At 44.2% G+C, this 24,040-nt stretch overlaps 1 protein-coding gene across 1 annotated transcript in view; it reads right to left on the bottom strand.

Moving 5' to 3' along the window:
* The window catches only part of lama1 (laminin, alpha 1), a 273,548-nt gene that overhangs the window by 99,731 nt on the left and 149,777 nt on the right, over positions 1–24,040 (bottom strand). Inside the window, exons 28-35 of the mRNA XM_055633912.1 lie at positions 21,934–22,054; positions 19,338–19,463; positions 16,618–16,739; positions 13,557–13,643; positions 12,834–13,027; positions 11,236–11,378; positions 6,049–6,147; positions 4,020–4,131 (exon numbers count right to left, since the gene is read on the bottom strand). Of these exons, the coding sequence (XP_055489887.1) occupies positions 4,020–4,131; positions 6,049–6,147; positions 11,236–11,378; positions 12,834–13,027; positions 13,557–13,643; positions 16,618–16,739; positions 19,338–19,463; positions 21,934–22,054 (1,004 nt within the window). The remainder of the gene's footprint in view (positions 1–4,019; positions 4,132–6,048; positions 6,148–11,235; positions 11,379–12,833; positions 13,028–13,556; positions 13,644–16,617; positions 16,740–19,337; positions 19,464–21,933; positions 22,055–24,040) is intronic.

A 24,040-nucleotide genomic window follows, 5' to 3' on the forward strand; every position in this document is an offset into this window, starting at 1 on the left:
GATAGGTACTTGTGAGTACGATGCTGTTGCTGTTATTGAAACCTGGCAGAGGGACAGGACTGGCAGCTTAATGTTCCAGGGTACAGGCACTACAGGAGAGATAAAAGAGGAGGGGGTGTTGCTTTATTGATTAAGGATAATGTCAGGGCAATACTCTGAGATGACATCGCAGATTGTTCGTCCAGTGAGGTTATATGGATAGAGCTAAGAATTGAAAAGGGAATGATCACCTTGTTGGGAATATACTATTGGCCCCCAAAGAGACAATGGGAATTAGAAGAACAAATATGCCAAGAAATTGCAGGCAGCTGGAAGACTTTCAGCATTATCATGGTAGGGATTTTAACTTTCCCAGTATAGACTGGGACTGTCATAGTGCCAAGAGCTGAGACAAGATGGAATTTGTCAAATGTGTTCAGGATAGTTTTCTCAGGCAATATGTAGAGGACCCCCCGAGGGAAAGGGCAGAGCTTTCCTACTCTAAGGAAATTGGGATGGGCAAGTGACAGAAGTGTTAGTGGATGAGCGTTTTGGGAGCAATGACCACAGTTCTATTAGCTTTAATATAGTTATGGATAAGGCCCACAGTTAAAATTCTTAATTGGGACAAGGCTAACTTTGACAATAACTTGTTAGTCAATTGGAGTAGATAAAAAGCTGGAGAAGCTCAGCGGGTGAGGCAGCATTTATGGAGCGAAGGAATAGGTGGCGTTTCGGGTTGAAAGTCAATTGGAGTAGGTTGGTTGTGTGCAAACGGTGTCCAGAAAGTGGGATTTTTAAAAGTGTGATGACAAGAGGTCAAGGTACTTGATAGAGTAAAGGACAAGGCAGTGGGAAGCTAGGGATACTGGATGATGAGAGAAATTGAGCTCTAATTAGGAAAAACAAGGCATGGGCCAGTTAAAGGCAGCTGGGATCAAGTGTATCCCTGGATGGGTTTTGGGGACCAATGAGATAACTCTGGCAAAAATACTAAGGAGAACCCAAAGGGATTATATTACATTAAGGGAAAGAAGATAACTAGAGAGAGAATAGGGCTCCTCAGAAACCAAAGCCGTCATCTCTGTGTGGAACTGCAGGAGATGGGCAAGGTCCTCAACTAGTATTTGTTTTTACTATGGAGAAATAAATAAAGACTGGAAATATTTGGACCAGAGGGGCAACTTTTTCACTCAGGTGGGTATATGGATCGAGTTGTCAGAGGAAGTACTTGAGGCAGGTACAATAACAGTACTTCAAAGACACTTGGACTGGTACGGTTCAATGGTAGGAAACGTTGAGAGGGATATGGACTATAGGAGGGCTCGCTTGGTCCTTGGTTGGCATGGATGAGTTGGGCGAAGAGCCTGGTTCTGTGCTGTATGACTTTATGACTCCAAGTTATTTATAAATTTTACATCACTGATCATTAGCATGTATTCTTACGTACATTTTTGAATAGGGGTTTGAATAACTTTTCAGATCAGGATATTAGCTTCTGGTTTCTTGAATATATTCATCACACAGAAGGGTCCTGCGTTGTCATTGAGCCAAGGCAGCGACATGCACTCCAGTAATAAGTCTGCCATTGGGGAGAGGTGTGGGGCGCTGTCAGGAGCCCCTCCAGAGAGGTACAGGGAGAAGGATGGAAACTGCCTGTGGACACTGGCAGCCACACACATCTTGCTTGGTGGATGCAGGTGACTGATTCACAACCTCCACCGAGAGATGGCCCATAGCCTAGAGCAAAACTAAAAAAGAAATTCACTTTTACCACCGTTCAAGGACATTTAATGGGAACGTTTCAACTGGCTTCTTAACCCATTTTAACCCAAGTGCTCCCCAAAGTTTTTACTTGAGTTAAGTCCGCAGTTTTTACTCGAAATTAGATTAGAAAAATCTTGTGCGTTACAAATTGCAAGGATTCAATACGAATGTGTACGAAAGCGTGACATTCACACGGGATCTGGAAGGTTGCGTCAATTGCCTGAGGACTTGAACGAGTGGATTTAGAGAGGATGTTTCCACTAGTGGAAGAGTCTAAGACCACAGGGCACGACCTCAGAATTAAAGGATGTTTTCCCTGTACGATGGAGATGAGGAGGAATCTCTTTTGTCCGAGGGTGGAGAATCTGTGGCATTCATTGTTACATATGGCTGTGGAGATCGAGTCTTCTGAACTCATAAACACATTTCACAACATATATGTTGATTATCTTATTATTGTCTTTTTACCTTACCAATGTCATTTTTATCTTATTTCATCCTTGTTATATTATTGCTGAGGTGACCCGTTGTACACATTTCATTGTACCGTTGACCCCGTGTTAACCTCCATTTGACAAATAAAACAGAAACTGAAACTATTTTTAAAGTGGAGATTGATAGGTTCTTGATTAGTAAAGTGTCTGTCCCACTGCGGCGACCTAATTGGCAAGTTAGAAGAGTTTGCCCTCGACTCATACTCGCAGCATGGTCGACACGAGGTCCTAGGGGGTCTTTGTAACTCTTCTTCATGCTCGAGAGTAGTCCCCGTGTACTCGAGGCCTCAGCTAGATCGCGGCGATTTTTTCAACATGCTGAAAAATGCCCGCGAGTAAAAAAGGTCGCCATGGAAAAAAATCAATATATTTTTACTCGTAGGTTTAGTCGACGTAGGTCGTAGTAGGTTGGCATGTTATTCATAGGTAATCGAAGACAAACAAAGGCAATCAAGGGTAGTCGAAGGTAAAGCTCGTTGAGAAAAAAAAGGCAAGTAAACCGACAGGTAATGTTAAATGCCCGCTAAACTTTATTAAAAGTTGTCTGGCTTCTTAAAAGAGTTTCCACTCCGTCTCCCCACCCCTTCTCTCCTTCTCTCTCCCCCCCCCCCCCCCCCCCCGTTCTCTAAAGGACTTACCGTAACTGTGCCAGGCGTCTTTTACCTTCCTGTTCTTCGCGGGTGTGAATTTCAGACAGCACTCCCCCGCGTGCCCTGGCCCCTGCCTTTGCGATGTGTGTGTGATGTGTATGTGTGTGTGTCTGTGTGCAGACGGCTCGCAGTCCCATCACATCAACCAGACTCCCCACCATTGAGTCCATCTACATTTCATGCTGCCTCAAGAAAGTAGCCAACATAATCAAAGACCTGGAGTAACTCAGCGGGCCAGGCAGCATCGCTGGAGAGGAATTTGACCTGGAGTAACTCAGCGGGCCAGGCAGCATAGCTGGAGAGGAATTTGTGATGTTTCGGAATGAGACCTTTCTTCAGACGCAAAACATCACCCATTCCTTCTCTCCAGAGATGCGGCCTGTCCCACTGAGTTTAGCATTTTGTGTCAATCTTCGGTGTCTGCAGTTCCATCCTACACATAATCAAATACCTTCCCACCCCGATCATTCCTTCTCTCCCCTCCCCCCCCCCCCCCCCCCCCCTACTTCAATGGGCAGAAGATGCAGAAACTTGAAATAATGCCCCATCAGGAATAGTTTCTTCCTCTGTTATCAGGATTCTGAATGGTCCTTCCATTCCGATTCACCCCTTCCTCATTACAGACATTGGACTTTGTCTCTGGAAATGTTGTGCTCCAATGCTGAGAATTATATCCTGCACTCTCTATCATTCCCTTTACTCTACCTGTTGCGTCTGACTTGATTGTATTTATAAATTGTTTTATCCGATTTGATTGGGGAACATGCAAAAACATAGCCTTTCACTGTACACGTGACAATAATAAACCTAAACCATTGTAAAATCATGTTTTAAATACGGTTATATTTTACATTAAAGCCTTAGGCTTGAATTGCTGCTGATTCATCCATATGTTGAAATTCACGCTAGGTCCATCTGACCTTTCAGATTCTAGGTGGCGTAAGGCAAGAAAATATTTCAAAGCTGCTATGCTGTGGAACACACAGCAGGTGGCACTTTCTACCATTCTAATTCTGCATCAAATTGGCAAAAAACTTGTCACAGTATTTTAAGTGAACATAGATCATGAAATCAGTTTTGAGTATTCATCAAATCCCCAAATTGGCAAATAATGATGTACAGTACATACCTCTTATAGATTTTGAAGTCGCATTTACAAACGCTTCAAGCTCCAGAGTCCTGGTTAATGTTCTCCCCACAGCTTCATTCAGAACCCGTCCATCTCCAGAATTCTGAGTGACCTGCCACAGAAAATGTGTCTCATTTAATATTCCATGCTTGTCCCATAGAGTCAAAACAAGAAAATTACAAACTTGCACTAATGTAGTGCCAAGAGTGAAGTCGTCCATCCTCAGAAACAGGTCCCTTTGTCCACCATGTCAACCTCACATTAATCCTACATTAATCCAATGTATTCAATTCTTTCCTTATTCACATCAGCTCCACCCATCCTTTAACCCTTACTTTGGGCATTTATAGTGGCCAATTAGCCTACCAACACACACATAAAAAAGGATTTTGTTGTTGTCACTCGTCCTTGACCTTGGCCAAGACATCTAGTCTATGGTTTAGTTTTAGAGATACTGTACACCGTGGAAACAGCCCCTCCAGCCCAGCGGGACCACGCCGACCAATGATCACCCGTCCAGTAGTTCTATCCTACAACCAAGGAATAATTTACAGAAGCCAATTAACCTATAAACCTGCATGTCTTTGCAATGTGGGAGGAAAATTTAGCACCCAGAGAAAACCCACGTGGTTACAGGGAGAATGCACAAACTCCGTACAGCCAGTCAGGACCGAACCTGGGTCTCTGGCACTGTAAGGCAGCAATTCTACCTCTGTGCCACCGTGCTGTCCTGTGTATGAATATGGCTGACTAGAACTCATGTCAAAGTTCCTCCATACAGCTGACAGAGGTGTACAAATGCATCAACGGTTCTTGATGTTCAAGGTTCTCTTTTCTTTGCATACTCCATTCTAGCTTCCTCTTATGAACAAGTGCTGCATTTTAAATGGGTACGTCAAACAGGCGATCCAGAAAACTGAAGCACCAGGAGGAAACCCACACAGTCACAAGGAGAATGTGCAACCTCCCTACAGACAGCACCCAAAGTCAGAATTGAACAGTTTATTATACTGCAAGGCAGCGGCTCGACCAGCTGTGCCATCTCTGAATAAACATAGCAAAGTGCAGCCGAGAAACAGATCTTTCAGCCCACAATGTCCGTTAGTTAACCTAATCTTTTCTGCATGTGATCCAGATTCCTCCATTCCATGCATATCCATATGTCTATCCAAAAGCCTCTTAAATGCCACAATCCAATCTGCCTGCACCACCACTCCTGGCAGCACGTTCCATGCACCCACCATTCTCTATGTAAAGAAATTGCCTCGCATAACCCTTTTAAACTTTGCCTCTTTCATCCTAATGATATGCCCTCTAGTCTTTGGCATTTCAACCCGAGGAGAAAGGATTTATCGACCCTATCAGGTTCTGCTGTACAAAGAGAATTAATAATGTGTGCTTGATCTATGTTGTGATCCTTTAATGACTCCGCATCAAGGTCTTTAGATACAGGTCCACCACCCATTTTCCAGCGCCCTTGGTTCCAGAGCCTTTCTGCATTATCCGTTTTGCTGGATCATCAGAGGTCTCGAGGGGAGTCTGACAGTACGGAAACGGTCTGAAAGGGGAAGATGCTAGCTTGCCTAGATGGCGGGAGGACTGAGTGGCAATAAAGGGGGCTTTCTCTGGTTGACTGCCAGTGACTAGTGTTGTTCCGCAGGGGTCGATGCTGGGGCCGCTTCTCTTCACGTTGTATATTAATGATTTGGATGAAGGAATTTAAGCCATTGTGGCCAAGTTAGCAGATAACACAAAGATTGGTGGAGGGGTAGGTAGTGCAGAGAAACCAGGGACTCTGCAGAAGTACTTAGACAGGTTGACTCAGTGGGCTGACAAGAGGCAGGTGGAATACAGAATAGCAAAGTGTGGAGTCATGCAATTTGGTAGCTGGAATAAAGGAGTAGATTATTTTCTGGTGCTATAAGTTAGCAACTCTACCGCTGCGCCACTAGGGCCGACCCAATTATTCAGTCAAATTTTGCACCTTGAACTGAGAATGGGATGAGGATTTATTTTGCTTTCAGCTTACCCTCCATTGTAAGTGACGGATGTCCGAGGCTAAAGCAAACATCTGTCCCTCCGCCTGCATGATGGTCGCAGTTGTGTTCCGCTTTGGTGACAAGGACATCTGCAAGAAAACCAGTAAATTGGGTTATTTTTGGAGAATTCAAACCATTCCTGTTTCCTTCCACATTCCAAAAGAATTGTGTTAATGGACTACTGTAAATTACACCCTTACATGGTAGAATCTGGGGGGGGGGGGGGGGGGGGGGGGGGGGATGGAAGACACAAAATGCTGGAGTAACTCAGTGGGACAGGCAGCATCTCAGGAGAGAAGGGATGGGAGACGTTTTGGGTTGAGACCCTTCATCAGATGGAACGTAGAGAGAATGGGATTAATGTAGGGTCAGTGCGAATGGGTGGCTAATGGTTGGTATGGACTCAGTGGGCTGAAGGGCCACTGTCCGTGTTTTCTTTCTCTGAAATAACAACATTTAAAAGACAGTTGTAGATGTACATGGATATAAGGTTTAGAGGGATCTGGGCAAACACGGGTAAATGGGGCTAGCTTAGATGGACAGCTTGTTCGGCATGGCTGAGTTAGACTGACGGGCCTGTTTCCATGCAGTATGACTATGACATCAACTGATCACATCTTAATAGAGTAACGTTATGGTACAAAGCAAGGATTGTTGAGTGGGTCTCAAATGTAAATGCTAGGTTTTGTGGTGTGTAATTTGTATTCGTTAAGTTTACGAATGAATGAAAGACTCAAATTCATGTAATGCCCTTCATGACCATACTTTATGCCAGCTGGTTCTTCAGGCACTGGGCTATATTTGAAGTACATTTATTGGTACAAGATGGGACGTGATAGTCGACTGAAACTCAGCAAAGTTCCAGACGACAACAACATGTAATGACTGAATTTAGCACAGTTGCTTGAATGATAAATATAGTCCAGGGCAGCATGAATAACTCCCAGCTGTTCCTCAAAATAGCATCTCATGATCTTTTGCACCCATCTGGCAGCTAAAAAGGACTCATTTAACATCTGACCCCACAGATGGCACCTTTAGGAATGGAGCAGACCCTCAGTATTACACTGGTGTCAGCCCAAATCACAGCATTCTCTCACTCAGTGGATTACAGTACAAGACATCGGCACATTTTGAGCTTTGTGTTTAGTTTAGGAAGGACGTTGAGCTGGAATGAGTGCAGAGAAGATTTACGAGGATCTTGCCAGGACTTAAAGGGGTGAGCTACAGGGAGAGGTTGGGCAGGCTAGGAATTTATTCCTTGGAGCGCAGGAGGATGAGGGGTGATCTTCGAGTGATGCATTAGATCATGAGGGGAATAGATTGGGTGAATGCACAGAGTATGGGGAATCAAGATCCCGAGGACCAGTTTAAGGTGAGGAGAAAAATCTAATAAGTACTTGAAGGGCAACTTTTCTAGAAGGTGGTGGGTATATGGAGGTAGATGAGGCAGGTACTATAACAACATTTAAAATACATTTGGGCAAGTAAATGGATCAGAAAGGTTTAGTGGGCTATAGGCAGGTGGAACTACTAGTGTAGATGGGGCATCTTGGTCGGCATAGGCAAGTTGGGCCGAAGGGTCAGTTTCCGTGCTGCCATTGATGACAACCATCAAGCAAGGGCATGAGCACCTCAAGTGACTTTTCCTTCTGTTCCTTTTCATGCAGCTTTACATTAGAACCACAGGCTTTATTAAGATGGTATAGAAAATTAAAAGTTTTCAATCATAGTGACTGCTTCTTCATTGGAATCCTGCACCCTGTGTTTGTGAAATGGAACAGGCTGCTTTTCCATATTGCACTTTTAAGGGGCTATCAATTACTGGCAGTAAAACTATCTTCAAGTTAAATTCACTGAATAAAATGTACAAGAACAATGCTTGCTCCCCATATAAATCACTTCTTACTTTGCAAACTTTGCCAGTGCTCCTGCAGCAAAATAAAACAATGGTGAATGTAAATGTTATGGCAAATTGAGTTCAATTATTTGCATAACAGGTATGAAGTTTGAGTAGGGATTCACAAGAAAATATGACATTAGCAAGTCTCTTGTTGTGAACTCTTTGAACAATCCCCATCCTCAGGATTGAGAGATGCAGCTGTTCCACATTAACTGACTTCAGTAATTAAACCATTGACTCCCTATGAAAACTGCTGCCTCCGCAGTCTTCCCCTGAAATCATCTGTCTCATTTAACACTTACAGATCTGACAACATAAGGTCTGATCGATAGACTCTAGAGATACAGCTTGGAAACAGGCCCTTCGGTCCACCGAGTCTGCGCTGAGCAGCGATCACACCAGCCCTAACCTACATACCAGGGACAACTTATAGAAGCCAAATAACCTACAAACGCCCGTGTCTTTAAAATATGGAAGGAAACCGTACCCGGAGAAAACGTACGCTGTGGCGGTATTTCTGGAGAACATGGATAGGTAACAACATCTCTGGAGAACATGGATAGGTAACAACATCTCTGGAGAACATGGATAGGATAGCACCATGTTCTCCAGAGATGCTGCCTGACATGCTGAGTTAATTTGGCACTTTGCGTCTTTCAGAGTAAATACATGTTCACTGCTATTCCAACATCTTTATTTTGATAGAATGTGGGTTATGGTAATTGGAAACCGGCTATTTATTCACAGAAATATTAATAAAAATAGCCAATGAAAAGAAGACTCCAAGGAGAACACTTTAAAACATCTGATCAATGTTTCGTAAGTGACAATAACCAATAAACAAATACATCAATGCACGTATTTCAGCATACAGCCAAGGAAATGTGCTATCCATGTGGAGTTTGGTAATTGCTGGATTCATCTTGAATCCATCTATTCTGGCTATATTTGTTACTGGTGGCATTAGCAGAGCTGGGATATACTGTCCATTCTTAATGGCTCCTGAGGTGAAGAGACAACCACATTGGTGGCTTTGGAGTCATATAAAGGCAGATGGGGTAAGAATGACAGATCTTTAAGGGCGGCACAGTGGCACAGCGGTAGAGTTGCTGCCTTACAGCGCCAGAGAGCTGGGTTCAATCCCGACTACAGATGCTGTCTGTTTGGAGTTAGAACTTTATTCCTGTGACCGTGTGGGTTTTCTCTGGGTGCCACGTCACAGAGACGTGTGGGTTAGTAAGTTCATTGGTCTTTGTAAATTAATCCATTCCTCATATGTTAACCCAACCCTCCTCTGGACCATCTCCACAGAAAGCAGCCAAGGTCAGAATCGAACATGAGTCTCTGGCGTTTTGAGGCAGCAGCCCTACCAGCAGCGCCACCGTGCCAGATTTATTTAACCAAACATACTTGAAGATAATAAGCTGCCAAGGTGGGCCTTGAATTCATGGTTCTGCAGCGTGCCAGTAAAGTAACCATTATAGTACTCCATCCACCATGCCAGCTTACCCAACATGTCATTATATCCACAGCCTTAAAATGGTCATCTGGGTAAATTATCAGTGCTCTTTGTCAAAGTGGAAGGGAAATGTGCAACCTTTGTGCATATAAATTAGCCCCGGCAACATGCGAAGGCTGGCAAGTTTTAAGTAACTGGCTGGAATTGTTGCATGGCTAGTATTGTGTCAAACGGGAGGAGTGTTACATGAATGTTATCAGTTTGCAGGAACATTATACAGTGCATCTAAACCAGTGGTCCCACCGTATCAGGGAGAAAGGCTGAAATTACAATCTAAACCTCTTTAGTGCCACTCAAGAGAAACATGTTTTGTTTGTAACCAGATGTAACCATGTGTAACCAGATTTAGACTGTAGACTTTAGAGATGCAGCGTGGAAACAGGCCCTTCAGCCCACTGAGTCCATGCTGACCAACAATCACCGTATACTAACACTATCCTACACATTAGGGACAATTTACAGAGGAGAATTAACCTACAATCCTGAATATATTTGGAGCTTGGGAGGAAACCAGAGCACCCGAGGAAACCCACGCGGTCACAGGGAGAATGCACAAACGCCTTACAAACATCACCCATAGTCAGGATTGAACCTGGGTCTCTGTCACTGTAAGGCAGCAACTCTACTGCTGCGCCACTGTGTCGCACAGATATTTATATCTACAGATTTTAAAACAGAAATCCTATCGCTCCTGCTGCTCTCTCTGCTGCCCCTCTTTCCTCCATGTGCTACCTCCTCACTCCTCGACTCACTGTCCCTTCCTATTCTACTCAGTGCCTCCCTTCATCGTTACCTCTTCGTCCATGCTGCTCCTCTCATTCACTCACTGCCCCTCCCTTCTCCACTCACTGTTTTCTCTCCCATCCACTCACTGCCCGTCCATACTCCACATTTTCCCTGCCACTTACTGCCCTCTCTACCCTACAGTCACCACTCACCCCTCTCTGCACTAACCCCTCTCTGTTCCATTCACTGCCTTTCTCTCCTCCATTATTTGCGCACTTCCTACCCTACCCTAACAGCCACCACTCTCCTCTGCCCACTGCTCCCATTCAGAGTCCCCTTCCTTCCCCCACTCATGAGCACCTCCCCCACTCACCACCCGTTCCTTGACCCAATCACGACCCCTTCCTTCCCCCACCTTACGACCCCTTCCTTCCCCCACACATGATTTCTTCTCTACCCCACTTACTGCTTTCTCTCTCCCCCACAATCTGCCATGTTCCAGCCACGCTCTTGGTCTCTTTACTTCAAAGAGCAAGGAATCATGCCTAAATCGTTTCCCTGATGGTACCTGGCTCAGCCTTTTAAATCAGAGCTGTTCTGAAAGGTCCTGACCACAAACATATCTAAGGGCAACCTAATCTAATTTCTTGGGTAATACTGTAAAGAGGGTAATAAAGTATGGACCAGATACAGGCAGGTAGGATCCTAAGAATAGCATCACAACTGATGCAGAACTGGTGAGCTGAAGGGCCTACTCCTTGTTCTATGTTCTGAGGGTTACCTGACAAATAACTACACTCCATGTAAACCTGATACATTTAGATTCCAAAAGCATGCAAAGACCTGTGTAAATAAATCATTTCCATCAATGTACTGCTGAAAAAATACATTGCTGTGCATATAAATCCTGTTTACCATCCCTCAATAAATTGTGCTACACATTTGTAATTTGCAAACACTATCACATGCCCCAGTATCTACATTAATTTGATCTCAGGTAAACAGTATGTATCACTTTTAATATCTCACCTTGTAATTCTCAGTGATGCTTTTAATGGCAATGATGAGCTTATAAGGTGCCAGGTTAAACCCGGTCAGGTTAATTGCCGTCAGACCAGCTTCCAGATTTTCGAGGTCAGACAGCAAGAGCCCTGTGCAGCCATCATCACAAGCTGGGGGATTGAAGGATATGAGATATTGAGAACCATAAATCTTAACATAAATCAAGAATCTCCAAACATCCCTGCTGCGATTTTGTTATTTTATCAATACAAGTGTTTTGTATTGATAAAATAACAATTCATAAAAGGCAATTCATCCAAACATGCCTGTTTTAAACAAGCAGGCCTGGGATGGGTGCCTCCCTGGCTCAGTTTTAATTTTAGAGATAAAGCGTGGAAACTGGCTTTCAGTCTACTAAGTCCGCACCAACCAGCAATCACCCATACAATAGTTCTATGCCATGCCAGTTTTGAATGCTACCCACTATGGGCAATTAACAGACACAAATTAACCTGCAAACCTGCATGTCTTAGGAATGTGGGAGGAAACCAGAGCAACTGGAGATAACCTATGCTTTTTCAGGGAGAACATACAAACACCGCACAGCACCTGTAGTCAGGGTTGAACCCAGGACTCTGGTGCTGTAAGGCAGCAACTCTACCTCTGTTGTCCACCAAGTTCAGTGTCGAGTAGGATTAGACGGGAGTATAAAGCAGACCGGGCTCAATGACTCATCCTATTGAGTGTGTACAATCTAATCTAATGGCTTAAACTGCTACATTCACTTAAGCTGGACTCATCTGAAAGTTTCTTTGAAAATAGGCTGTCTTCTCTTTCGAGCTTTGCTGTTTAATGTGCTACGCTTGGGGCAAGTTTCTATCCACAGTTGAACTTCAGGCTATTTATGACTGGGCGATAATATAAAATGCACCACTTCAGCCAAACATTGTACATCTCCTGATTTTTATTTAAACCTCAATAGAAACGGCCTCCCTCTGATATCATGCAATTATCTGTATCCCAGTAGATCTTTCCTTTTTTTGCATCAAAGTTGAAAAAAATCAGGTTCCCCCTTCCCTATTTGGGTTCTTAAAGTCATGGAATCAAACAGCAGAGAAACAGCCCTTCAGCCCAGCAAGGCCATGCTGACCATCAAGCACCCATTTAAACTAATTCTAGATTTTATACTCCCCATAATACCATCAGCCCCTGCAAGATTCGACAAATCACCCATACACAAGGGCAATTTAAAGTGGCCAATAAACCTGTTAGCATATCTTTGAGATGAGGGAGGAATCTGGAGCACCAAGGAAACATACACGATTAAAGGCAGTAGAAACAAAGAACTGCAGATGCTGGTTAATATAGAAAAGGCCAGACAGTGCTGGAGTAACTCAGCAGATCAGGCAGTATCTCTGGAGAACATGGATAGGTGACGTTTCGGGTTGAGTCTGAAGAAGGGCCCTGACCTGAAACGTCACCTATGCATGTTCTCCAGAAATGCTGCCTGACTCACTGAGTTACTCCAGCACTTTATTCCTTTTGTGCATTAGCCAACATCTGCAGTTTTTTGTTTCTACATTTGGACCGCACAGTAAGCAGGCAACTTGCGAAGATATACTCACAGATGCATTCACTGTCTACCAGCACGTGCTTGTGTTCACACTGATCACACAGACGACCCGTAACACCGGATTTACAGACGCAATGGCCCAGCAGCGAATCGCAGTTATTGTGGACGGAGCCACTTGGATTACATTCACATTGATGGCATTTACCGCCTGGCTCACTTGGATTGCCATAGTAACTGGCAGCACATCTGGAGACACAGAGGGGCAAAGAATTATTGAGGAAAAAATCCACTGTTTCATATCAGTGTTCTGATCATTGAGTCAGAGTCATACAGCATGGAAACGGGCTCTTTGGCCCAACTTGCCCATGCCGACCAACTTGCCCCAAATACACTAGTCCCACTTGTCTGTGTTTGGCCCATAACCCTCTAAACCTGTCCGATCCATTTACAAGTATTTCTCATTTATCAAAACTGTAGCAAAATGGCCCATGTATTAAAAAGAGAGTGAATTGATTGAACAAAGACTTTGTTGAGCATAATTCTGAATAAAATTTGCATTTTGCAGGAACATCACAAAAGTAAATGTGCTGACTAGGTTCAGTTTTTCTCATTAAATAATAGTGCTAGTTGCTGTACACTCTGATTAATGCAAGGCATTTTCATCCTAAAATTATACGGTTGATTTATACCGCTGATAAAACTGTCAGCCCCACATCTAAACAGGCTGCAAACGCATGGAAAGGCAGTAGCAATGTCGTGCAATAATGAAACCAACCTTTCACAGTGCTGTCCTTCATAGCCGGGCAGGCAGGCATTACAGCGGAAATCATTTACACCTTCTAACACACACGTGGGGCTAAAACTGGAGAAAGAAATAGGACAGACAAAATCACGTCAATGCAAAATGGATACACAAGGAAATCCAGATGCTTGTATCTTGAGTAGAACACAATGTGCTGGAGTAACCCAGCAGGTCAGGTAGCATCTATGAAAGACTTGGATGGGAGTTTCCCCCCACAGATGCTGCCTGACCTGCTGAGTTACTCTGGCACTTTGTGTTTTACTTATGCTGAAGCAAAGTACATTGCAAGTTTGCCAGAATTGAAGCCCGTTTTTTGAACAATTCTTTTAGGCTTAGATTAATTATTGTCATGCGTATTGTGGTATAGTGAAAAGCTTTGTTTTGCATATTATCCAAGCAAATCACATAACACAATACATTAATACAATTGAACCGTACTCAAATGTAACAGGTAGAGCAAAGGAAAAGACACAGAATGCATAATATAGATCTCAGCATTATAGCGCAACAGTTCCAGAGACAAAGTCCAAAGTTCGCAATGGGATAAATGTGAGACAGACAGAACCCTGATTGTTCAGATGATCAGATTCCAATGTAAACTGAAAGGAAGACCCCTTGGCTGTAAACAGATATTTTAGTTTAGTTTAGTTTAGTTCAGAGAGGGGGCGCCGGAGGAGGGAGATGGCAGCCTTTCCAGCAGTCTGTTCGTTTTTTCATCCTTTTTGTTGTTTTCAGAGTTTGTTTAAAGTTTGCTTTAATGTTCATCTGTTTGTTTTATGTATGGGGGGGGGGACTTTTTATTTCAGGTTCTTACCTTCCCGGAGAGGTGATCAAGTTTCGGATCACATTCTCCAGGCTCCGCGGCCTACCGTCGATGGAGTTGAAAAGCCGCCTCGGATTGTCGTGAGCCCCACCGCGGGGCATGGACTCATGGACTTACCATCGGAGTGGATCCCTTGCCTGGGATCGCTCCCACCGTGGCCTGCGGACTTACCATCAAGGGCTCGCAGTCTCGGATGAGGTTAGTCGGGAGCTTCAACGCCGCAGAAGTTTCGACCAGCCCCGACGAGAGGTTTGATTGCCTGGCATGGGGGAGCTGACAACCCCCCGATGCAGGAGCTGATCGCCTCCACACGGAGGGCCCGAACGCTTTCGGCTACGGGAGTCAAAATCATCCCGTCAACGTGGGACTCGAGGCCGCCGACCACGGAAGAACATAATGGAGGACTTGAACTTTATTTCGCCTTCCATAACAGTGAGGAATGTATAGGATTCACTGTGATGGACGTTTATGTTAAAATGTGTTTTTTGAGTCTGTTGCTTTTTAAAAAATTGTACGACTGACCTGGCCAGTGAAATTTCACTGATACACCAATTGGTGTATGTGACAATAAATGAACCTTATGAACTTTATGAACCTTATGAGATACAGCGTGGAAACAGGCTCTTTGGCCCAACGGTCGACCAGTGATCCCCGCACATTAACACTATCCTACACCCACTTGGGACAATGTTTACATTTACACCAAGCCAATCAACCTACAAACCTGTACGTCTTTGGCATGTGGGAGGAAACCAAAGTTCTTGCAGAAAACCCATGCAGGTCACAGGGACAACGTACAAACTCCGTACAGACAGCACCCGTAGCCGGGATCGAACCCAGCATTCGCTGTAAGGCAGCAACTCTACTGCTGCACCACCGTGACCACCCTAAATATGGGAAGTACCGATTTATTTTGTACAGAATAATTATTTCCGCACTGGGATCTCTTTCTCTGGAGCATCTGAGGCTGGGGACAGACCTGAAGTATATAAAATTATGAGAGGCATAGATAGGGTAGGCAGTCAGAATCTATTCCCCAGTGTAGAACTGTTGAAGACTGGAGACATCGGTTTAAGGTCAGAGGGGGAAATTTTCAAGGAGAAGTGTGGGGCAAGTGATTTTAAGCCGAGATTCATGGGTGCTTAGAATGCTCTGCTGGAATGGTTTAGTTTAGTTTAGTTTATTGTCACGTGTAATGAAGTACAGTGAAAAGCTTTTTGACGACTTTCCAGTCAGTGGAAAGACAACACATGATTATAATTGAGCTATTTACAGTATATAGGTACATGATAAGGGAATAATGTTTAGTGCAAGGAAAAGCCAGCAACGTCCGAGCAAGGATAGTCCGAGGGTCACCAATGAGGTAGATAGTAGTTCAGCACTGTTCTCTGGTTGTGGTAGGATGATTCAGCTGCCTGATAACAGCTGGGAAGAAACTGTCCCTGAATCTGGAGGTGTGCGTTTTCACACTTTACTTTTTGCCTGATGGGAGAGGGGAGAAGAGGGAGTGGCCAGGGTGTAACTCGCCCTTGATTATGCTGTTGGCCTTACTGTGGCAGCACGAGGTATAAATGGAGTCAATGGAAGGAAAGTGGTGGAAACAGATACAATAGTGTCTTTTAAGAGGCTTTTAGAAAGGCACATTAATATGTAGAGAATGGAGGGATATAGGTCACGTGCAGGCAGGTTTTTCCCCCAGGGTGAAATGTCAAAAGACTAGAGTGCATAGGATTAATGTAGGAGATATACTGGGCAAGTTGACTTTTACAAAGAGGTTGATGCATGACTGGAATGAGCTGGTGGCGGAGGCAGATGTGATAGATGTATTTAAGAGGCTTTATGATAGGCACATCTAGCTAAATGATAGATGTAAAGTTTATGAGACTATTAGATAAGCAGGGAATGAAAGGGTGAGGATCATGTGCAGGCAGAGGAGATTAAGTTGGCATTATGTTTTGCATGGACAATGTGGGCCGAAGGGCCTGTTCCACGGCTGAAGATAGACACAAGATGCTGGGGTCACTCAGCGGGACAGGCAGCATCTATGGAGAGAAGGGTTGAGACCATTCCACAGACTGTGCTGTATTGTCCTATGTTTCTCATCACATCCGATTATCCAGACATTGTGAACACTGTGGAAATGCTTTCCCTTTCTCCTGGACAAGAAAGACCAACCGCTGCAAGTCACGGCAGCCTGCAGTCATAAATTACCTGCCAGAATAAGGCCTGGGGCAGGCACAGAGCGAGCAGTCATTGATGGATCCGTTTACTCTGCCGTAGTATCCTGAAGCACACAGCTCGCAGTGGTCACCCGCTGTGTAATCTCGGCATCCCTAGTTTAGAGAAGTAGAGAATCACAAGTAGATCAGCCTCACCCAGCAGGACATTGCCGTGGCTAGAATCATGCATTTCAATTGACTAAGCAAGGTGTAATGTAGTCGGTTCATGGGAACAAAATTGCCTGAATGAGACAGATGAGTTCACGCTCAAGCAATTAGACCCTGAGGAGCAATTTTTGTTAGAAATTGAAACCTTACTTATCCTTTTGTCAGATTGACCAGGTTAACTAAATGAAGCAGTACTTGTTTGCTGACTGAAAAATCACAAATCTTGACAATGTTTAGTTTAGTTTAGTGATACAGCATGAAAACAGGCCCTTCAGTCTGAAGAAGGGTATCGGCCCGAAACGTTGCCTATTTCCTTCGCTCCATAGATGCTGCTGCACCCGCTGAGTTTCTCCAGCATTTGTCTACCTTCTGCCCGCCCAGTTCTCACCGACCAGCGATCCCCGCACATTAACATATCCTACACGCACTAGGGACAATTTACACTTATACCAAGCCAATTAACCTACACACCTGTATGTCTTTGGAATATGGGAGGAAACCAAAGATCTCGGGGGAAAAGAACCATGCTGTCACGGGGGGAACGTATAAATTCCGTACTGACAGCACCCGTGGCCAGGATCGAACCCAGGTCTGCTGGCGCTGTAAGGCAGTAACTCTACCGCTGTGCCACCGTGCCGCCCTTGGTGATAAGTTAGAAACTAATCCAACAGATAAACTAAAGGTGTAAGCTCATAAGATGGAACCTCTGAACCCTTTGAGTTATCTTTTATTCATTCACAGGATGTGGGTGTCATGGACAAGGTGTCCATTTATAATCATCACGAATTGCCCTGGAGAAGGCTGTAGTGAGGCAATGTTCAGATTGGGTGCAGCCTCTGTTAATTAGGCTGGGAAAGCTACAGCCTAATTATATCGCTATTTAAAAGACATTTGGACAGGTACATGGATAGGAAACAATTAGAGGGCAGGTGGAACTGGTACAGATGGGGCATCTTGGTCGGCATGGACAAGTTGGTCCGAAGAGCCTCATTGCGTGCTAATGACTCAATATGTGGCAAATGGTCACCCTCTGAAAATCAACAGTAACAAAGCATGTTCAATTCAGGCACATTATGTTTTACGTGTGTCTGATGTGTGTCTTTTTGATACAACACGGCTGTTTAATTAATGCATGAAAACCTAATTCACGCGCAGTATTTTTTAAAGAGTGTGCTCAAAATGTTTTAAATATATATGCTTTATTTGCGCATTTGTTAATTATGTGCTGCTTTTCTGGAATGTAACACCTGTGTTGCTTAGTTTGTGAGCTGGGGCTAATCATTATTATAAATCTAATTGATGTATTATTTTCCGATCAAACACTGAAAAAAATCTTGGAACGACCACAGACTTATGAACGCCTTTGGGGGATAAGTTAACTGTAATGCTTTGAATATGACAAATGAGGCTAAAAGGGAGACTCATTTTTAATTCACAAAATCACTCTGTGGGCTTAACAGTAATCGATGCATCGTTAACATTGGATGTTTAATCCAAATAATATTAAAAAATCAAGCTAAAATTAATACTTTAAAACAGATATTTGCTCAAGAGAGCAGGTTACTGTCAAAAGCTATAATGTATTTTAGAATTCACCTGAGTTTAGTTTAGAATGGAATGGAAACAGGCTCATCGGCCCAAAACCAGTCCGGCCATCAATCTCCCATTCACACTAGTTATATGTTATCCCACTTTCCCATCCACTCCCAACACACCAGGGACAATTTACAGAGGCCAATTAACCATCAAACCTGAACGTCTTTTGGATGTGAAAAGAAATTAGAGTACCCGGAGGAAGCCAACGTGGTCACAGTGAGACCTTGCAAACTCTACACAGCCAGCACCCGAGGTCAGGATTGAACTTGGGTCTCTGGCGGTGTGAGGCAGCAGCTTTGTCAACAGTGCCACTGTGTCACCCTGTACAAATATTAGATTTGTACAGTCTCTTCATTAAAACTGAACCAGTACATCTGGTGTCATCGGGGGGGGGGGGGGGGGGGGGATTGAGGGGGAGGGGGGGTGGCACTAGAGCCCCTTAGATGATGGATGGCCCAGTGGCGAGAGAGATGGAGGGCTGGTGGCAGATGCTAAGGGGGTGGTGGGGAAGAAACAAAGAGGCTGGGGCTGGCAGGGATGGATGGTCAGGGGTGGGGTGGTGAGCAGGTAAACAGAAATATATCAAAAGCCTGCAGTGATAGATGGTTAGGGAGGCTGTACCATCCCAAACGGTTAACTTCCACACATTTAAATTACAAAAAAATGTTTTTAATTGCACCCACGATCACAAAATATGATGTCTGTGAAAATACTTTGTGAATTAATTGAGCATCAATTATACTTCCTTTTAAAAAAATGACACCCCACAAATAAACAGATAAGGTGCCTACATCTGAGTACTGTGTGCACCCTGCCTTTCCGCAAGAATGACCAAAGAAATTATTCATTGACGAGTTGCAAAAGATTTCCACAATCTAGCTTATTCTCTGCTTTCATAGACTAAAAGAGCAAAGGCTCTGAATGTATCCACCACTAGTTGCAACCTACTTGACATTTTCCTGTATCAAGGTCACAGACAGAACTGTGGTTGTGGCATTGGCACGAAATACAGGCCCGATCGAGTGAGTGAGACCCATTCGCAATCATCTGCCGATAAAATCCTGGAGCACATTCCTTCAAAAGAAGAAGACAAAAAGGTTTTATATACAGACATACGGATGAGCAAGAGGATGACATTTTTACATACTCCTTCTAGCTGGGAAAATGGAAAGGATGTTTTGGTGGTCCTTTCGTGGTCTAAATGGCACAGTGGCACAAATTCTTGGTGGCCGCGCGCGCACACACACACGCGAGGCCTCGCCGTGGACCCTGTGGACGATAACATCGGGAGCTGACCTGGTTGGTGACCGACTCCGAACTCCAGCAACAGCAGTTTCTTCTGCCCTGAATCGTGGGGCTTCAATCGGCCCATTCGCGGGGTTTCATCGCCTGGCACAGCTTAAAACCGGCCGCGGCATCTTCCATCGCCCAGCGGGGGCTTCAACACCGGGAGCCTCGATCGCCTCGACGCAGCAATTTGACCGCGGGGCGATGGAAGATCCCGCGGCCAATTTTAAGCCGCACCGGGTGAGGAAAGGCCCCGCAAACGGGCCAATTCAAGCTCCACTCTGTGATCTTTGCTCCACCAGGATGTCTCCCTCCTCCAATCACCGCGCTCTATCCTCAGTCCCACCCCCCTCCGGATTTGACCTCAAGGGGTCCAAATGACAATTAAATGTATCTTGTATCTTGTATCTTGTACTTCCGCCTCTGACTGACACCTCCCTCCTCCAATCATCTCGCTGAATCATCATGGCCCGCCCCACCATTGGGTGCTGAACAACGCCTCTCGTCCAATCGGCGCCCTCGATCATCAGTCCCACCCCCACTGTCTCGCGGAAAGCAGAGATTTTTAATAGATTATTTTATCACCGAATTTCAAAATCCGGATTATAAAACATGGGGAAGGATTGTCCCCCACCTCACAAAACATGCCCCCCCTGTCCCCCCCCCCCAGGTATTTCCGCTCATACCTGGGCTCGATCTTGACCACGGGTGCTGCCTGTATGGGGTTTGTACGTTCTCCTTGTGAGACTACCTACCACACTCCAAATATGTATAGGTTTGTAGGTTAATTGGTTTCGATTAAAATTGTGAAAATTGTTCCTGGTGTAGAGTGTTAGTATACGGGATGATCGCTGGTCGGTGTGGACTGGGTGAGCTGAAGGGCGTTCACAATCTTCTGACCGATGTGCATGTAACAACCACTGAGCCGTGACTCAATGGATCACTGAAGGACCATGGGTCAAACATTTTAATTAGTGGTTCACTTGGGCTTTGATTCTGAAGAACTGTCTCCCTTCCTCTGCCTTTCCTCCCTCCTCTCATCATTATAGATATCCAAACTTGGCGATTTCACAATCATACTACAAGTACAAAATACTGACAATGCCAGAAATCAGAAATATTAAACACAAATGGTGGAAATACTCAGTAAGCCACAATGTCTGTAATTTGTTAAGTCACAATACAAAGGTTGTGGAAGATCAGCAAATATTTTACAATTTTCATAATTCCAATGAGGTGATTCAAAGTAGCTCAATACATTCTAGTTGCAGTGTCATCAGAACTATGATAGATAAACCATCACAATTTTCACTGCATAAAGCAAATGCTTCAGCTTTCTGAAGCTAATAAAGAGCTGACTTTCCCTTTTCTTTGCATTTATGTTAATAGCTGCCAAGTCATTGAAAGTTAGTGAGCAAGTTCTCTATACATTCCTAGTCAAATATCCACATCTTTTGTATGACCAGAAACTGCTAAAGAGCTGTACCGCCCGTTATGCTGTATATTTCATTGAGGAGAATGAAAGGGAAATATCATTCATACATGACATCAATTAGAGTAGATTCATAGGCTTATAAAGGTATATGTTCTACTATGCTAATTGTATTTACCTGCGCTTGGCCCATATGCTGTAAATCTTCCCTATCTTATTTACGCCTTTATTATTTTATAGTAACACATGTAGACAGAGAGATAAACAAAGTAAATGGTATGTTTAGTTTAGAGAAACAGTGTGTAAACAGACCCTTTGGCCTACTGAGTAGGCACTGACCAGTGATCACCTGTACACTAGTTCTATCCTGCAAGCTAGGGCCAATTTACAGAACCCAATTAACCTACAAACCTGCAGGTCTTTGGAGTGTGGGGGAAACTGGAGCACCCAGAGAAAACCCACGTGGTCACAGGGAGAATGCGTAAACTCTGCATGCTTGTCTTCAACAGTTACGGTATTGAGTATAAGGATCAGGAGATCATATTGCAGCAATATAAAATGTTAAGTTATACTGCATTTGGAGATCTGTAAATTTTGAAATTCTCTTCCCAAGAGAATTGTAAAAGTTCATTTTCTGAACATAATCAGGAGAAGTAATCAATAGATTTTTGGATATGAAGGAATTAAGGGATGTTTGGTGGTTAGATGGAAGTGCCATTGAAATAAAAAATCAGCAACGATCCGAAAGAATATCAGATGGGCCAAAGGGCTTCCTCCTGCTTCTGATTGTTATATTCCTGTGTAAAAGTGCGGAGTGATCTGTACCTGGCATGAGAGGCCTGCGTATCCCGATGGACAGTCACAGATCTCAATCTGACTTGCACGTTCCCGACCTGCATGAGTTCCATCTTCCTCCATCGCAATGTCCATTGAGATATTCAAAATTCTGGGAAGTGGGAACAGATATGTTAACCAGACTTTATTCAACCCTTTGATTAGAATTATCAGGCAATAAAGTTTGGTAAATTTAGAGTCATGCAGCAAGGAAACAGGCCCTTTGGCCCAACTAATCTATGCTGACCAAGATGCCCAATCTAAAATAGTCCCATTTTCCCGCGTTTGGCCTAAATCTCTTTACACTTTCACATGGACACAAATCCTTCCGCCCAGCTCATCCATGCCGACCAAGATGCCGATATAAGATAGGCACCTTTAGAAAACGGTGGTTTCCCTCTCCCATCATAGGTTAGACCCTTATTCGTGTCTCCTCAGTATCCTGCAGCTCCGCCCTTGCTCCCCCTCCCCCAAGTCACAACATAGGCAGTCCCCCTAATCCTTACCTCTCACCCCATTGGCCGTTGCATACAGCACCTAATCCTCCAAAATATTCGCCACCTCCAACCGGATCCTAACACTAGTCATATCTTCCCATCTCCACCCTTTTCCACCTTCCCTCCATCTGGTTAACATCCATCCCACCCAAATAACCTCCTCCCCAGTTACTTTCCCCTGCAATCACAGAAGATTCAACACCAGTCCCTGTACCTCCTCCCTCTACTCTGTCCAGGGACCCTGACAGTCCTTTCAGGTGAGGCAGAGGCTCACTTGCTCCTCCTCAAACCTCATCTACTGTATCTATTGTTCAAGATGTGGACTCTTGTACATCGGCGAGGCCAAACGTAGACTGGGCGATCGTTTCGCTGAACACCTTCGCTCAGTCCGCCTGAACCTACCTCCCGTTGCTAAACACTTAAATCCTCCTTCCCATTCCCACATAGACCTTTCTGTCCTCCATTGTCAGAGTGAGGCTAAACGTAAATTGGAGGAACAGCATCTGATATTTCACTTGGGCAGCTTACAGCCCAGCGATAAGAGTTTTGATTTCTCTCACTTCCACTAGCTTCTCGTTTTCACCCAACAAAGAGCTAACAATGGCCTGTTTCCTTTATCATCGTTTATATTTTTGCATTTCTTTCATTCATTGTTCTTTATCTCTCTAAATCATCGTCTATATCCCTCGTTTCCTTTATCCCTAACAAGTAGGAAGAAGGGTCTCGACCCGAAACGCCACCCATTCCTTCTCTCCAGAGATGCTGTTTGTGCTGCCAAGTTACTCCAGCTTTTTGTGTCTATCCTAAGATACTGATGGAGAGGCAAAGGAGGACATTCCTGGGACTTTGACGTAGATCTTTGTGCCCTCTTTAGCCACAGACAACCTTCCAGTAAATTGGAGATTAGCTAATGTTGTTCCTTTGTTTTAAAAGGGCAACTGGGTTAATCCAGAATATAACATGGATTATTAGAGATAGTCAGCATAATATTCACGTGCATGTTGGCTGAAATAAAGTGAATTAGCAATGAGAAGATATTGGACAAACTTGGGATTGTTTTCACTGGAGCATCAGAGACTGAGAGGAGAACTGATGGATGTTTACGACATGATGAGAGGCAAAGCTAGATATCATCTTTTTTCAAAGGTAGAAATGTCAAATACCAGAGGGCATCGTTTTAAGGAGAGAAGTGGAAAGTTTAATGGAGATGAGTGAGGCAAGTTCTCCCACTCACAGAGAGATAGGTGATATGGGAACACGCTGCAAGGGGAGGTGGTAGAAGCAGACGAGATAAAACGTTAAAGAGACATCTAGGCTTACATTTAAACAGACAAGGAGGAAAGAAGTATGTACCATGTGCAGGCAGATGCCATTAAATAGATTGACACTTTGGTCAGCACAGACATGATGGTCCAAGGACTGGTTCCTGTGCTGTACTGTTTGATGTCAAAACCATAGACAATGCTACAGCTGATAAAATGGCTGACCCCTGGGAAGAATCAATTCAATTGCTGACCGATCTTCAGGCCCATCCTCACTGCAACAATTGATCTTTAATCTGACATCTTGTAGTCAGCTGTTCTCCGACAGTCCACTCTGTG

This window comes from Leucoraja erinacea, chromosome 4, assembly GCF_028641065.1.
Source record: "Leucoraja erinacea ecotype New England chromosome 4, Leri_hhj_1, whole genome shotgun sequence".
NCBI classification, from domain to species: Eukaryota; Metazoa; Chordata; class Chondrichthyes; order Rajiformes; family Rajidae; genus Leucoraja; species Leucoraja erinaceus.